Source organism: Oryctolagus cuniculus, chromosome 13, assembly GCF_051225735.1.
Source record: "Oryctolagus cuniculus isolate XC-2025 breed Fujian yellow rabbit chromosome 13, ASM5122573v1, whole genome shotgun sequence".
NCBI lineage: Eukaryota > Metazoa > Chordata > Mammalia > Lagomorpha > Leporidae > Oryctolagus > Oryctolagus cuniculus.
The window spans coordinates 12,840,460-12,858,641 of record NC_142879.1 but is presented as its reverse complement, the minus strand read 5'-3'; the positions used below and the strand labels follow the sequence as shown (position 1 = coordinate 12,858,641).

At 39.2% G+C, this 18,182-nt stretch overlaps 1 protein-coding gene across 6 annotated transcripts in view; it reads left to right on the top strand.

The window, feature by feature from the left end:
* Positions 1-18,182, top strand: part of KCNT2 (potassium sodium-activated channel subfamily T member 2) — a 409,716-nt gene that overhangs the window by 211,340 nt on the left and 180,194 nt on the right. For all 6 annotated transcript variants that reach the window (XR_016219489.1, XM_089312023.1, XM_051820440.3 and 3 more), the window contains one exon: positions 1,434-1,497. Coding sequence is in view for 5 of the 6 variants with exons in the window: in XM_089312023.1 (XP_089168149.1) it covers positions 1,434-1,497 (64 nt within the window). In the remaining variant the exon portion in view is untranslated. The remainder of the gene's footprint in view (positions 1-1,433; positions 1,498-18,182) is intronic.

Sequence of the window (18,182 nt, the reverse complement as noted above, 5' to 3'; positions counted from 1 at the left end):
TTGTAACTCTGTCATATTTGTCATATTTGTCATATTGTAACTCTAACTTCTATATTTGAAAGTCAGAGTTACACAGAGAGAGGAGGAGAGGCAGAAAGAGAGAGAGGTCTTCCATCCACTGTTTCTCTTCCCAAATGGCTGGAATGGCTGGAGCTGGGCCAATCCGAAACCAGGAGCCAGGATCTTCTATAGGGTCTCCCACACAGATGGGAAGGCCCAAGGATTTCAGCCATCTTCTGTTGCTTTCCCAGGCCATAGCAGAGTGCAGGATAGTGAGTGGAGCAGCCAGGACTTGAACCGGTGCACATACCAGATGCCAGTGCTTCAGGTGGTGGCTTTACCTGCTATGCCACAGCGCCAGCTCAATGACTAATTTATTATTAATAATATTGAAATGAGGCCTTAGCAAAAGGAATCACATGTATAAGCCGAATTCCTTTGTAGGAACCAAGTAAGAGAGGGAATGAAGATGAGAGAGGTAGCCAGCTGGTAATATCACAAAACTAGGTGAAGAGAAAAGTTAGAGTGACAAAATAATCGTTTTATGTTAATTCCTAATTCTAACTTCAAATAAAAGATTTTGGACTTAATGTTAATGAATGACATTTTTCAAAGCACTTCTCCATGCAAGGAACAAGGAGTAGGATTCTGCAAACCAGTCTGAAAGGTCAGTTGCATGAGTTTTGAATTGCTTTGTTGAAAATAATGTTTAGAAAATTTTATCCAATACTCAATATTATTTTAGTAACTGTGGCTCAGCATTCCGTTAGAACTGTTTGATTTGGTCTGATTTCCTGGACTTTTATCTTTCCTCTCCGTAAAAAATGCTACGTTTGGAAAAGTTTATTATTTTGTGGTGTACCAGAAAGATAAATCATTCATCATTTTGAAAATAAACATTCTTATGTTTCTAAAACATTATGTACCAGGCTCCAAAACATACTGTTTTATTACTGAATTTAAGAAATACAGAATCTTAGCATGAGAGGAGGGGGTCTGGAACAAGATGATGAATCAGCCCCAGAGAATACAAATAAACAATAAAGTGTGACTCCTGCATATTGAACAGCTCTGTTCCTTATCCCTTGGTTTAATAGTAACATTGCAGCTGTAGTGTAATTAGTCATAAAATAATGGCCATTACCGTCCCCTAATATACACAAGCCTATATAAGAAAATATACATTCTCATAAAAGAGAACACAACTTGTCTCTTTTTTGCTTCTCTCATAAACTATTGAGTGACACAGATAACCCAGCAACAACAGTTTTGCTACATTGAAGGCAGTCGTGATCTACTAGAAAGAAATTCAACTTTCATTAAGGGTATACACCATCTATGTACGCTACATGGTCTAAGCATTGAAATTCTGTGTTTCTGACAATAGCCAGGACCTTCAGTATGTCATTCTTTTCTTTTCTGTCTACATTTAGGATGGATGATGCTGAGGCCTGTTTTATTTTGAGTAGTCGCTGTGAAGTGGACAGGACATCATCTGTAAGTTTCTAAATTGTGCTTTAGTAAGTGGTTGTTACCATGTTAGAAAATTGTTGTTAATTTGACTTTTTGAAAAATCTGTGTGCAATAAATAGTGACTTTCAAATTTAACTGAAAGAAGCAACTACTTCTTAGTTATCTTTGCCCTATCTATCATAGTGATAGTTATATTATTGATTGTGTCAACAAATGTGTTCTTGAAAGTAGTGTCTACTAATCCTTTACTTTTCTGTTTATCAAAATGAAAGAAGTCATATATAAACTGAACAGGACCTCTTTTTTTTTTTTTTTTTTTTACTAAATATGTCCTTTGATACGTAATTTTCTTAAAGTGTCCTCAGTTCCCTTAACTCTGAAGTGAAGCAGATGGATCAGGCAGTTTGCATTAGAATCAATCGGAGAGCTTCTTTTTTTTTTTTTTTAAACTTTTATTTAATGAATATAAATTTCTAAAGTACAGCTTATGGATTACAATGGCTTCCCCCCAATAACGTCCCTCCCACCTGCAACCCTCCCCTTTCCCACTCCCTCTCCCCTTCCATTCACATCAAGATTCATTTTCATTTCTCTTTATATACAGAACATCAGTTTAGCATACATTAAGTAAAGATTTCAACAGTTTGTCCTTAGTGTGCTGTACATTGAGATTTAATGCTATAACTAGTACTCAAACAGTATTTTTCACTTTATGTTTCTGTGTGAGAGCAAACTGTTGAAATCGGAGAGCTTCTAAAAAATATGCATTTGTGAAAATTTTATTCAAAATATCCAGGGTAGGTATTGGGAATTTGTATGCTTTAAAAAAAGATCGCAAGGTGATTCTGAAACACAAATCAGTAAGTTTTGGCTTACAGGATCTTTATGATTTGTTTCTTAGGAGAAAAGTTTTATACACTTAACTAAGTTAAACAGTATAATAAATGATCACACCATATCTTCGAATTTTAAAAACATTTTAATTTTTCTTTTACTTTGAGAAGTGCTCCATATTTTACCTGAAGTACTGTTATCTTTGGTGTTTCTCAGTCACTGAGTCCATCTCCAGCCATCTGTGTGGTCAGGCACAAATGAGAAAGCCTGGTGGCTTCTGTAGTGCCTGGGGAGAAGGCAGATATGCACAGGGCTCTGGGCACGTGATTTGTCCATTTATGGAGCATTTAAAGACACATAGTCTGTTCCACTAACTTGTAACTAAGTCTTGAGTACAGCAGGCTCTGTGCTGTCCTCACTCTGCCTTACCTCAACTTCTTACTCATTAAAAAAAAAAAAAAAAAATTAAAGCAACTTTCTCATCCTTCATTTGAGGGGGCTGGCTCTTTTTTTTTTTTTTTTTTTTTTTTTTTGGACCGGCAGAGTTAGACTGTGAGAGAGAGAGACAGAGAGAAAGGTCTTCCTTCCGTTGGTTCACTCCCCTAATGGCCGCTATAGCCAGCACACTGTGCGTATCCGAAGCCAGGAGCCAGGTGCTTCCTCCTGGTCTCCCAGGCGGGTGCAGGGCCCAAGCACTTGGGCCATCCTCCACTGCCTTCCCGGGCCACAGCAGAGAGCTGGACTGGAAGAGGGGCAACCAGGACAGAATCCGGCACCCTGACCGGGACTAGAATCCCTGCCGGCGCCACAGGCAGATGATTAGCCTAGTGAGCTGCGGCGCCGGCTGGGTTAAATTTTGTCTCCACAAAATTCATAAGTTGAAGTCCTCACCCCTGATTCCATAAAATGTCTATGTATTTGGAATTAAGGTTTTTTTTTTTATTTAAAGATTTATTTATTTATTTGAAAGTCAGAGTTACACAGAGAGAGGAGAGCTAGAGAGGGAGAGGGAAAGAGAGAGAGAGAGGGGTCTTCCATCAGATGGTTCACTCTACTATTGGCTGCAACGGCCTGAGCTACACCAGTCTGAAGCCAGGAGCCAGGAGCTTCTTCTGGGTCTCTTACGCGGGTACAGGGGCTCAAGGACTTGGGCCATTTTCCACTGTTTTCCCAGGTAATAGCAGAGAGCTAGACTGGAAGAGAAGCAATCAGGACTAGAACCGGCGCCCATATGGGATGCCGGCGCTGCAGGCAGAGGATTAACCCAGTGCGCCACGGTGCTGGCCTGGAATTAAGGTCTTGACAAATAATCAAGAGACAATAGGCCATTAAGGTAAACCCCATTCCAGTCTGACCTATGTTCTTATTAATAAGGAACATTTAGAAACAGACATGATGCTGGAGAATAGGAGTGAACATAAGACAATCACCCGTAAGCCTAAGAGGCAGGCCTGGAGCATGCTCTTCCTTCTCAGCTCTTAACAAAAACCTACTCTGTGCAGCCTGCATTTCAGGCCTTCCCATCTGTGAACTGTGGGACACTTAATACAGCTGTGCTTTTTAAGTCATCCAGTCTGTGGTACTTAGCTAATGCCTTACTAGAAAGCTAAGAGTAGTACACTGACCAGACAGATGTTTGGAAAATTTCTAAATGCTTCTTTTTGAGATATGTATGCTTAAAAATACATTTCTCCTTACCGTTTTCATCAATGCTAGGTTAGTCTAGACTTGATCCTGCTCTGTTGACCTGAGCACCCAGTTAATTGTTACTTGGTGCTCCAAGTAAATTTACTAAAGAAATGATTTTGAATGGAGCATAAGCTTGAATTACCATAATTGTTTGACTTACGTAATTGTGGATCTAGTGCCTCACCCCAAGTGGTAACATGGTTTTAAAATCGTTGCAGTCTTTGAGTATCTGTAATACCTTTGTTAAATAAGGGAAGTACCAGTATGAAGACATAAATGTGTAATGTCTTCCAGAGTGCACTTCCTAGTATTCATTTAGGAGTCTGTTTCCTCCTGACACTCTTACTAAATTGACAGGAAATTGAATAAAAAATCTTGAACTCATTAGCACCTTGGTCCATGGTAGGTGAGATAACACCAGTAGAATTTGGGAAGCTATGAAGCAGACAGATGAGTGGCAACTGACATACAACCCAGAAGGAAGTTAAAATTTAAGTTGAGAGAGGAGACATAGCAGCAGCTGGCTGCTTCTCACAACGGAACCTCAAAAGCCTCAGGAAATAGAGACAGCAGATGCCTTGTGATAGTAGGGTTATGAGTAGGACTAAATATATGAACAACGGTTAAAAGTCTGTAAGAGACGGTTTCCTGAGTCCCTCCAAACATTTATTGCTGTCTGCTTTTTTATTGCTTTCCCAATCTTTTAGGGAAAAAGCTTTATTACTTAGAGAATTTGATTCAGGGGTACCTTCTTTACAGAGACATTAGGGTTGAGCCAGACACCATGCTAATGTTAGGGCAATTAAGCTCCAGTTACCTCACCTAATATTAGACATTCCTCCCGGTGGTTCTGAGAAACTTCACAGACATGTCTACATCTCCACAGAAATCAACCTGGAGGTATTATCTCTGGGAAAAAGGTCCATCAAAATAAAGCATACTGTGTGTGTGTGTGTCTGCATGCAAATAAAGGTATAAAGTCTGAAATTCCCCAGGACAGTATCCCAGGTTGGTCCCCCTACAGTAAAACCCACACAAGAAAGCTCCCTGCATTTGGTCAGATTTAACAGCCTTTGAGTACTTCACTCCTATAGAAGTTTTAGCCTAGTGTCACCAGAATTCTGACGACATTCATGACAAGAAAGAATGAATGAACAAAAAATCAAATGATAAGCATACAGATGAGAGAAGCTCAGAGGAAACAGCACCATACAGTTCTAGAAGAAGAAATCAATTTTAAAAAATATATTTCTAGTAACTACCTTTGGAGTAACACAAGAAGATTACATATAAAGGAATTAACAGCAGACCATAGAGTAACTAGTCAAAACAAACTGAGGAACATTCTGTGAATCATGAAGATCTCCTGGAAAGTCAATACATGATAACAAATGAAAAATTCAGCAGATGACTTAGATAATAAACCTTAGGGCAGTGAAAAAATGAAGAATAATGAAATGAGTAATAACTCAAATAACAAAAATATTAAAAGGTGAGAACATTAGGAATAGTCAGGAGAAGCAATATCTATATAGGAACTTAAGAAAGAGAACCCAGGAAAGAGTAGAGGAGAACATTATTAGAGATATGAGCCAACAGAGTAATGACAAGACAACATGCAAGCTGCTCAGAGTGGAGATTAGAGAAAAACCAGGAAGATGAAAATGAGAAATCTGAATCACAGCAGACACAGAAGAAAACTCTCAGAGCTAAGCCTGGAGAATCAGAATGTCTATCAGAGCCAGAAGCCAGAGATAGTAGGTACAGTGCTTTCACAGACCTGCAGGAAAATGTGTCCACTTACATTTCTGTCTCCTGCCGAAATTTCAGTCCAGAAGGAAGACGGAAAGGAAGTTACCTGGTTATCAAGGTTTCAAGAGTCATTTCTCAGAAAGCTGCTATGAGAAGCTTTTTAGCAAAACCTGGGAATGAAATAAAAAGGAAGCCCTGGGGCATCCAGCAGAGAGCAGGCAAGGGGAATCCCCTGCGGGTGGTGAACTAGGTCCTGAGAGTGAGCAGATGGCAGCTGAGGACAAGGACTTGAGGAGCGCTGCCCCCAGGAGAAACATGAAATGCGTCGTGGTCCTTGAAATCAGAGGACATTCTCTTTGGGGAAGATGTTTTGGACTGAATCTTCTTACCCAAATTTGCAAGTGGAAACCCTCACCTCACAGTTTATTAGAAAGTGATGGAGAGAAGACCTTTAAATAGTCAAGAATGAGGCTGTTATGTTGGGTCTGAGTCCCATGTGACTGCTGTCCTCATAAGTAGACAGTGCCTGCACGTAGGGAGAGACTGCGGAGGCATGCGCACTTCGAGCTACGTGTGAAGAGAAGGCAGCATTCTGCAAGTCAGTGTCAGAGGCCTCAGAGGAAACCAAGCCTGCAGTTCCTTAGTTTGGGACTTCCAGCCGAAGACTGTGAGAAAATAAATTTTTGTTACTTAAGTCACCCTGAGATATTTTGTTATGGCAGCCTAAGCAGAGTAAGACAGCAGATTTTTTAAGTTAGTGACAGCTGGTTAGAAAACTCAACAAATGCAGAAAACAATAAATGCAAGAAGAGACAACTACTAGAAGGAGGCAGGTCAGATTGCGTCGGGGATATGCCTGCAGCTCTCACCATGCTGTATTGTGACTAACAGTCAAAATCACGTGAACACGGAATATTGGTCTTATCAAAATTATTCTCAAACTCTGTTGAAAGGGTGATGGAAAGGGAAATTGTGAGCTAATTGGCAGTCGGAGGCAAGAAATCTGTATTTTCCATAATAGGAAAACAGTAGATAATATTTAAAATTGAAAAACTTAGTAGTAATAACATAGTACTTAGAAACATGAGGCAAAAAGAGAATAGCCAGTTATAGGCCTCTATGAAGTAGAAATACTGTATTTTCTTCACCCTGGGACAGAGAGAGAAGGCTGCTCCTCTGTATTATGGAATTGTAGAATTATTTGTCTTTTTGGACTAAGTGCACATATAAGTTTGATAATATTTTTAATTAATTGGGATTTGGAAAGCGTCTTTCTCTAGGAAAAATTCATTAGCCTAAAAAAATGAACCTTTTATTGTGAGGCAGTTAACAGATTCCCCTTCATCGAAGCTTTCTGTGACTCTTGAGATACCAGCGAGAGAAGGCGTAGATTTGAAATTGAACCTGTACTCATGGACCTTCAAATTCAGCACTCATCCACTTATCCAAACACCTGATGGAATCACTGTGTTATTCACACCTGTGATTGTGGAGAAGCCGAAACAAGACACACAAAGTAAGCCAAGTAAAACAGGTAGAATTGAACAGCTGTGCGCATTTAGTAACAGTTTCATAGTTTCAGCTGCGGAAAGCTTAACAGCGTAGCAAGCAGTGTAGGGAGAGCGGATGTACCCTTGCAAATCCAGCAGAAAAGTTAGATGCTAGAGTAGGGTTTCTTGAACAGTTTCATTGGGTTCTGGTGACTGAATGGAGTTTTAGGTCTTGATAAACAAGAAAGGTAGGGAATAAATACAAATGTCCTGGCCGGCGCCACGGCTCACTAGGCTAATCCTCCGCCTGTGGCGCTGGCACCCCGGGTTCTAGTCCCGGTTGGGGCGCTGGTTCTGTCCCGGTTGCTCCTCTTCCAGTCCAGCTCTCCGCTGTGGCCCAGGAAGGCAGTGGAGGATGGCCCAAGTGCTTAGGTCCTGTATCCACATAGGAGACCAGGAGAAGCACCTGGCTCCTGGCTTCAGATTGGTGTAGTGCACTGGCTGTAGCGGCCATATGGCGGATGAACCAACGGAAGGAAGACCTTTCTCTCTGTCTCTCTCACTGTCTAACTCTGCCTGTCAAAAAAAACAAACAAACAAAACAAAAACAAAAAACCACAAATGTCCATGAGTAGCACTAAATTCAGCATATCTCCTTTGGTATAACCTTTAAAGTGTTTGGTGCACAAGGACTCGTGGAGTGTCTACAGTCCTTGGAGAGAAAAAAAAAATTGGGGATGCTTGCTTACAAATGATGACAAACTCTTTCTAGTGGGCTCATATCTGGTTCCACCAGTTGGCTATCATCTCGTTTTAAGCCATCTTTACATAGTGGTGGACTGAACAAAGCAAATGAAGAATCTAGAAAACATAAAAACCTAGATAAATTGCATGTTATGTTAAGTATCTAACCACGCTAGTATAGAGAACACCTTATGGCTGTTTTTTTTTTTATTATTTTTTTTATTTTCACAGGTAGAGTTATAGACAGTGAGAGAGAGAGAGAGAGAGAGAGAGACAGAGAAATAGGTCTTCCTTCTGTTGGTTCACTCCCCAAATGGCCGCTACGGCCAGCGTTGCCCCAGCCCAAAGCCAGGAGCCAGGAGCTTCTTCCTGGTCTCCCTTGTGGGTTCAGGGCCCAAGCACTCAGGCCATCTTCCACTGCCTTCCCGGGCCACAGCAGAGAGCTGGACTGGAAGAGGAGTAACCGGGACTAGAACCCGGTGACCATGTAGGATGCTGGCACCACAGCGGGAGGATTAGTCAAGTGAGCCATGACGCCAGCCTTATGGCTGTATTTTGAACATTCTCCTGTCTTCCATGTTGTTTCTTCGGAAAGATCTAGCATGTTATGTGATGCAAACACTGCAGTATGTCCTACAGAGTCTGGCTAAACAATACCACAATCCACATCCCTCGTCTCTAGCTTTTGGCTTGCATCCAATCAGGAGGATAGAAATTTCCTGTTCTTTGATTCCCCAAAGGTTAAATACATTTTTCCCCAGCAGTTTGTAAAGTATCTATGCTGATGTTATATGACAAGGACATAATCTCACAAGTCTTGGAGAGGGACACAATCCATACAGATTCCTTCAGTTGCCTCTCCCTAGTAAACTATCCTGCTTGGGCTGAAGGCCTCTATGATTATCCCATCCTGGTAAAATTTCATCATTTCATGTACAGTTAGCCTTTCTCGTATATTCTTTTTGAGGAAAAAATAGCTCTGTCAATATTTACTGTTTGTGTGATCGAGTCAGTGTCCTTGTTTTCCTGTGCTTACAGTACAAGATGGAAGTCTTAGGAGAGCAAGGAGGTCTGGAGCCCTGATGTGTTTTCATCTTACGGAACGTATTCCACTTGTTAAGGACTGTCAGGTCTCCCTAATTTTAATCAAGCTCACTTTCATTAAGTTATTGAACCATGTGTAAGATATATAGAGGATTCTCTGGGGAAGTTTCCTCTTCATTCTACCAGGTAGAGTAGAGCTGTAGCTCTGAAGCATGCTCTTCAACATACGGTGAAAATGGTGTTAAAGCAAACATTAACGAGAACCAACATGCAGGGTCATAATGTACTGATGTAGTTAAGGAGCAGAAAACAAGTTTTACTTTGTTTTTTATTAGTGTTTTATAATTTTTCATTGTAGAGATTTCTTTGGTTAAATTTATTCCTGTATTTTTGATTTTTTGTGGCTATTGTGAATGGAATTTCTTCATTTCTTTTTTGGCAAGTTCATCATTGGTGTATAAAAAGCTTCCTTTTTTTCTGTATGTTGATTTTGTTATCTGCAACATTTCACTGAATTGGTTTATCAGATCTAACATAGCTGGGGTGTCCAGGTTTTTTCCGTGAACAACATCATGTCATCTGCAAACATAGATATTTTGATTTCTTCCTTTCCAATTTTGATACCCTTTATTTTGTTCTCTTCCCTTTTTATTCTTGCTAATACTTCCAATACCATATTGAATAAGAGTGCTAAAAGTGGACTTCTTGGTCTGGTTCCAGACTGTGGAGAAATGCTTCCAGCTTTCCCCCACTCAGGAAGATACTGGCTGTTGGTTTGTCATATATAACCTTATTCATTTTGAGGTGTATTCCATCCATACCTAACATGTGAAGGGTTTTATTTTTTATCATTACTGGGTGTTGAATCTTATCAGGTGCTTTCTCTACATCTAGATGTAGAGATGACCATGTGGCTTTTGTCCTTTATTTTGTTGATGTGATTTTTGATGGTTCTTGATTTGTAAATGCTGAACTTTGAATCTCTGGAATAAATCCCAGTTGATTATGACGTACGATTGTTTCTGATGTGATTCAGGGTTCAGTTTGCTAGTTTTTTTTTTTTTTCTTTTTGAGAATTTTGCATGTATGTTCATCAAGGATATAGGTCTGTAGTTTTGTTTTCCTGTATCTTTGGTTTTGGTATCAGAGTGATGCCACCCTCATAAAACAAGGGTTGGCAGCGTTCCATCCTGTTCAGTATTTTGAAAACTAGTAGAATTAGTTCCTCATTAAATGTTTTGTAGAGTTCACTATTGAAGCCAACAGCTTTTAGACTTTACCTGGATTGGAGATTTTAATTAATGTGTTAACCTTATTTTTTGTTATGTGTATGTTTAGGTTTTCTGTATCTTCTTGAGTTAATTGCAGTAGGTTATATGTATCCAGGAATTTATCCATTCCTTCAAGATTTTCCAATTTGTCAGCATATAGTTGTTCATAGTATTTCTTTTTTTTTTTTAAAGATTTATTTTTTATTTGAAAGTCAGATTTACACAGACAAAGAAGGAGAAGCAGAGAGAGAAAGAGAGGTCTTTTATCCACTGGTTTACTCCACAACTGACCACAACAACCGGAGCTGGGCTTATCCAAAGCCAGGAGCTAGGAGCGTCTTTTGGGTCTCCCATGCAGGTTGGGCCATCTGGTACTGCTTTCCCAGGCCATAGCAGAGAGCTGGATACAAATTGAAGCAGCCCTGTCTTGAACCGGCACCCATTTGTGATGCGGGCACTGCAAGCTGCAGCTTTACCCACTGTGCCACAGCACTGGCCCCCGTAGTAGTTTCTTGCATTCCTTTTTATTTCACTAATACCAGGTGTAGTGTTTGTTTTTCACCTCTAATGTTACTTGTTTGAGTTTCTTCATCTTTATTATCCTGGCCTAAGGTTTGTCTATTTTATTTATCTTGTTAAAAAAAAAAAAAAGAGCTTTTTTGTTGATCCTAAGTAATTTTTTTAGTTTCAATTTCATTTTTTTTCTGCTCTGATACATTATTATTTCTTGCCTCCTGCTAATTTAATGTTTGGTTTGTTCTTTTTTTTTTTCTTTTTCCTAAGTCCTCAAAATGCATCATTAGGTCATTTATTTAAGAACTGTCTGGGGCCGGCACTGTGGCTCACTTAGTTAATCCTCTGCCTGCGGCACCTGCATCTCATATGGACATCGGTTCTAGTCCCGGCTGCTCCTCTTCCAATCCAGCTCTCTGGATTGTGGCCTAGTATATGGTCTATCCTAGAGACTATTCCACATGCTGATAAGAAAAATGTGTTTTCTGTAGCTTTTGTATGAAATGTCCTATAAATGTCTCATAGGTCATTTCTCACAGCATGGTTGGTTTCTGATGTATTTTTGTGGACTTTCTTTCTGGATGATCTGTCCACTGATGAGAGAGGGGTGTTAAAGTCACCTGCTATTATTGTATTGGCATCTATGTCTCCCTTTTATTTGCTGCATATATTTGGGTGGTCTTGTGTTAGATGTGTGGCTGTGTGTGTGTGTGTGTGTGTGTATATATATATATATATATATACATATATATACACAACATTTATATATATATATATATGTATATATATGTATATATATATATACAACAATTATATATATATATATAATATATATATTTATTTATGTTGTATCTTCTCGCTGAATTTATCCTTTTACCAATATATAATCTTATTTGTCTCTTTTTATAGTTCTTGATTTAAAGTCTGTTTTAGCCAGCCTGCTCATTTTTGCTTTCCATTTGCCTGATATATCTTCTTCCAGTGCTTCAATTTCAGTCTATTTATAACTTTACTTTTAAGTGGGTATCTTGTAGACAGCATATAGTGGGGTTTTGGTTTTTCATCTATTCAGCTAACCTGAAGCTTTTGGCTGGGAAATTTCATCTATTTATACTCAAGGTTAGTATTGATATACTAGAACTAGCACCTGACATTTCATTGATATTTTTACTAATTGTACCTGATCTGTTAGTGAATTTGGTTGTGTGATATGCTCTCATAATGTTTACTTCTAATGCAGGCCTCCCATCAGAATTTCTTATAAGGCTGGTCTGGAGGTGGTGAATTTTCTGTTTTTGCTTATGTGAGAAATACTTTATTTCTCCTTTCCTCCTAAAGGATAGCTTTGCTGGATATAATATTCCTACTTAGAATTTTTTTTTTCTTTTAGTAATTTGAATATATCACCCCTCTAGGGTTTCTGCTGAGAAGGCCTATAGGGTTTCTGCTGAGAAGTGTTCTGTTAGTCTAGTTGGTTTTCCTTTCTGTGTGACTTGATGCTTTCCTTTTTTTTGTCTTTAGAATTTTATCCTATTCTTACATTTTGATAATTTGTTTGAATTCTATTTCTGGCAATTCATAGATTTCTTTCAGGTCAGGATCTATTTCTGGAGAACTGTTGTGTACTTTTGGAGGTGTCATGGTATCTTGGTTCATGTTTCCTGTATCACTGCCTTGAGAACTGAGCATCTTGTATTAATTATCCAGTATTCTTCATAGAAGAGTAGGTTTTATTGAAAATGAGTCAGGGTTTAGATAGAATGTAAGATATCACATAGCTTGTTGCTTTGTTTTTGTAGTTAAATGAGCCCAGAAGTGTTACTATTCAGTGATTTTTTTTTTTTTTTTTTTTTTGCTTTTAATCCGTGTCAGCTTTGTCTGTAAGTCATACAGTGGTCTGTTCTTCTGCAGTTAGCGTGGTTAGGAGTGTACTTTGACGGGATTGCTAGGAGTGGACTTTGAGGTGACCTGGGCTTCTGAGATTGTGTATTTATAGTCTCCAGAGAGTTGGTTTTTAGTTATACTTGGGATTATGATAGCCGGTGTCTCATACTTGGTGTTGAGGTCTTGTCCCACTGGGAAGCCTGAATGTTGCAGGAATTTGGGACACCAACAGCTGTGACTCTGGGACTGTGTGATGTGGATCAGACCTTTCCCAGGTCTGGGGTTTATAGCACTAAAATCCCTAGTCCTGGGATTGAGAGTTGTGAGCTGGACTCTGCTATAAAGTCTTATAAGATGACTACAAATATGCAGATTGTGCACAGGTGGGTAAGGGTCCCGGGAGATGGAATGCAGGCAAGTCCTCCTCTAGCTTCCATTAGGTACATTCCTGTCACTTTCCCAGGCTGGACTTAAAAGCAGTGAAGCCTGGGATCCTTCCTCAGTGAAAGCTGCCAGGGGTGGCAGACACAGCACCTCATTCCTGCCTTACTGTGGGAAGATGGCATTTCCCGGGCAGGAGACAGTCACCGTGATGCAGGGGTGCTGGAGGCAAGGCCAGCCATAAGGACATGTCTGCACTCTCTCCTTACTGCCCCACGAAGTCTCTCTTCTGTGTTCTGTGTTCTTCACTTAACACTTCTTTCAGTCAGTCCCCTTCCATCTTATAATAATAAAGAATTATAAAGAATTTTCCTTAGTATGGTTACAAATCGTTGAAATATTATGAAATTTTCTTTTTATATTATTTCCCTTGACAAGTACAACTTTTGAAAAATTTCCTTGCCTACTGTTTATAAAAGGTACATATTCATTTACTGTTGCTGTTCTTACAAAATTAAATAAATATCCTCCTTTGTTGTTTTAAAGCAAACATTTTATAACCAGGCAGAAAAATACTATTAGCCCTAGAATTGGTTTTTATACATTTTTTCTGGTTGACGGGAGGAGGGGAGTTTCTGAATAACATTGAAATGAAAAATCAATTTACATTGCAAAGTACACAATCATAAAAATGATTGCATCTATATAAAATTTTAGATTTTTAATAGAAAATCACAGGGCAATTATGAATTTGAGAGTTCCACAGCAGTTACCTCAGTACATTTTTTTCTTCATGTTGAATGACCAAAATTGTTTAAAAGTTGTCATTTCACTAAAGCCAAAATTCTATGATACCCTAGATTAATTTTATTTAAAACGACAGAGTACATGATCTGCACTTTCTAAAGAAACATCTAATTTCTTCCTGAGATGATAAATAGATTTTAATGAACTAATGGTGATTTTTTACAAAGGTCTTACATATTTTTATAGGGATGGCACTTCAGTCAACATTCCTACTATTAGTTTATGTATTTTTGATCAATTTTCAAGACCATTTAGTAAAAAATGGAAAAAAGGAACCAAACATACTTGATACTTATTGAATAGCATTCATATGGCAAGGCATTTTATGCACATTATGTTTTTTAGTACCACAATTGTTCATAAGTAAGAGAACCAGGGCTCAGTGTTGTTAATTAGATTTCCCAGAGAAGCAAAGTCTGGATGCAATAACAAACTGATCCTCATAGTGATAGGAATTTGTTATACAAATGACAGATGTATTTGTAAATATAAGTGGTTTCACTGTCTTTAATTAGAAATCTATCTCTCTGTATATACACACACAAACATGCACACAGATGCACACATATATATGTGGTTTTGGGCATTGGATCTTTGTTTCATTCTGTCTCATCTCTTTGAACTCCTTCAAAGAATACATTGATTTAATACTCACTAACCTATTAATATATGTTGTACTCATGATGCTTGTTTCCCTCTTCTTTCTATTAGCTTTCAATCCCAATGTTCATTTTTGATTGTTACTTTATTTGTATCCTATTTTCTCCAGTTATCATTGGCATCCTTTATGTCCTTCATAATACTACCTTCTCCACTTGCTTTTGTAACCTTACTCTTTGTATAATTCTGTCTCAACTTTTAGATCACTTTTCATTTTTTTTTAAAGGCTGTCCCCTTTTAAATATTTTAAATATCTGTTTATACATTTATTTGAAATGTAGGGTGAGAGAAATAGAGAGAGAGAGACAGAGTGAGAGAGAGTCTCCCGTCCTGTGGTTCCTCCTGTAGGTGGCTGCAGTGGCCAGGGCTGGGCCAAGCTTAAGCCAGGAGTCAGGAACTCCATCTGTGTCCTCTACATGGTAGCAAGGGCCAGAGTACTTGAGTCATTATTCACTGTTTTCCCAGGCACATCAGCAGGATGCTGTATCAAAAGTGGGTAGCTGGGATACCAGCCCACACTCCCATTTGGGATACAAGCATCACAAGTGGGAGCTTAACCTACTGAACCACAATGCTGGCCCTGATATTTTAATTTTCGTTGGGACATTTTTCACTTGTTTCTCTATACTTCTTCCTGGATAGAAGGGCCAACACTCAGGGTTAAATTATAAGCTAATATGGGTTGAATTGTATCCCCTGCCAAATATGTGCCCTCAAATCTATAAAGTCTTAAGCCATAGTAGCTCAGAACATGACCTTATTTGAAAATTGGATATTCACAAAGGTAACGAAGTTGAAGCAAGGTCATTACAGTGGACCTCAATACAATAAGATGATGTCCTTATAAGAAGGGAGAATTTGGATACAAAAACATGCAGGGAGAATGCCATTGGAAGATGAAGTGGACTGTCTTTGAGCTAGAGAAAGGACTGGAACATATCCTTTCCTTTCAGCCTCAGAACGAGCTAATCCTTCCATGAAACTGATTTCAGACTTTTACCCTCTGTAATCAGGAGGTAATAAATTTCGACTATCGGCCAGCGCTGTGGCTCAATAGGCTAATCCTCCGCCTGCAGCGCCGACACCCCAGGTTCTAGTCCCGGTCAGGGCACCGGATTCTGTCCCGGTTGCCCCTCTTCCAGGCCAGCTCTCTGCTCTGGCCTGGGAGTGCAGTGGAGCATGGCCCAAGTACTTGGGCCCTGCACCCCATGGGAGACCAGGAGAAGCACCTGGTTCCTGGCTTCCGGTCGGCGCGGTGCACTGGCTGCAGTGGCCATTGGAGGGTGAACCAACGGCAAAAAGGAAGACCTTTCTGTCTGTCTCTCTCTCTCTCACTGTCCACTCGGCCTGTCAAAAAAAAAATTTTTCGACTGTACATCTTCCAGTTTATGATACTTTGTTAGAGCACCCATAGAAAACTGTGACAGATTTCAGTACTGGATGCAAGGTACAACTGTACGGAATACTCAAAAATATAGAAGTGGCTTTGGAATTGGATAAAGAAAGAATTTTGAGGTGAATCATACAAAAAGCCTCCATTGCCTTGGAAAGTTGTTGGGAGAATTACTGTTAAAGGAAATTTTGAGAGAATTCAGAACAAAATAAGAAGGGAGCTGCAGAGAAAGCTTCTCACCATGAACAGAATGTTGCTACAAATACACATAGGAAAGGTGCTCCTGATGAAGTCTCAGATGTAATTGCAAACTGGTTCTTGGAAACTGGAAGAAAGTTGATCATTGTTATGAAGTGACAGAAGGCATGACTGAATTGAGTTTTATTGAATGGAAGTAGAACTGGGGAGTGATAAACTTGGATATTTAGCTGGGGAGATTTCTGAGCAAAGTGTTGAAGGCATATTTTTGTGTCTTCTTGCTACTTATAGTAAAATGCATGAGAAAGATACAGTGAAAAATATTTTTAGTGGAAAGTTTGAGTAGAGGTATTACATGACCTGTCCCACATTTTGCAAGATGATTTTGATTATTACATGGAAAATAAACAGAGTGCATTGGGGTACCAGAAGAGGACTGAAAGATAATTACCAGTTAGAAGCACAAGAAGAGTTATTTAGGTGAGAAATCATTGTGGTTTGGATTCATGTGGTGGTAATGGGTATGATTAAAGGGAGTTGGTTGTGGGATACATTTTGAAAGGGAAACTGATATAATTTGCCAATATATTGGATGGAGATTTCATAATTTTTTTAAAAAAATAATTTAATTAGAGAGGCAGCATGGCATATATATAGAAAGAGACAGAGAGCTCCGGTTTGCTGATTCACACCCTGAATACCCACAGCAGCTAGTACTAGACCAGGCTGAAGCCAGGATCTAGAAACTCAATCTAGCTATCCATGGGTGACAGAATCGCAGTTACTTGAGCCATCATCCACTGTCTCCCAGGGTGCATATTAGGGAATCAGGAGTGGATATTGGACTGAAACCTAAGCTCTGTGACACAGGAAATGCGTATCCCAAACAATGACTCAGTTACTATGCCAAAAGCCTGCAGAGGAGAAAAAGTAAGCCCTAGAATATGTGAAATTTAAATAATTCCAATTGACATTGGAATGGTAAGGGAGAAGCAACATTGGCTAAAGAAGGGAATACCATAAATATATGAAATTTTAAATGCCTGTGATATCCAACTACAAATATTAAGCAAATGTTTGGCTATACACATCTGTGGTTCAAATGAGAATATAACACTAGACATATGCATCCAGGAGTTACAAATGCAGTGATATGTTGTAAAGTCACAAGACTGTATGGGTAGGGAGTTGAATAAAGGATTATACACAGTGAAGAGGAGTCTTTGAACTACATCCAGGTGTATTCTGTTATTTAGAGGTCTTAAAGAAGACAAGAAGCGAACAAAATAAGGTTGAAAAAGAAAAATAAATGAGATCGAAGAGGGAATGGAGATTTGCAAGCTAAGTGGAGGACATGCTTCAAGAAGGAAGGAATATTTCAAAATCTTTGGATGGAATGTTGATCCTTAGATTTGACAATATGCATTGGTGTCTATAGAAATTGCTGTTTTTGGTATAACATTGGTGAATAAAGCCTGAAGCAGGCTCAGAAGAAAATAGAAAACTCTCAGCTTCCAGCCATATGGGAATAGTGAGTACTAGAATAGCCCTCCCACACTGATGTTTGGAATGCTGGACAAAGTACACAAAACAGTTATTTTCAGATTGAACAACAGGGGATGTGGGACTGTGATCTAGGAGGGTAGAGATACTAATGAGATCAGTCCTAAAACAAACTGGTTTCTGCCTGAAGTAATTATCAATTCCCAGGGCACAAACATTTAATCCAAGCAGTTGATAGCCTTTTCACTGAGCTGAGAAGATAGAGTTGTGAGTTGAAGCCTGGGGCAGGGGTTGGGTGGGAGGGAGGCAGAGGATGTAAGAAGATTGAATTCATGGAACAGAGTACCAAAAGGAGGGAGATATGCAGAGATAAATTGCAATAATCTGTGTCAAGGCTACTTTGAGAGTTGGCTGAATACACATATGCTACATGAGACCTCAAAAGGCAAAGAATAAGAATTAGGAAAAGAGCAACTATTAGGGAGATGTAAGGTAAGAGCCAAAACCCATGCTTAACCTGAATAGGAAAATGAAATTATGTGAACA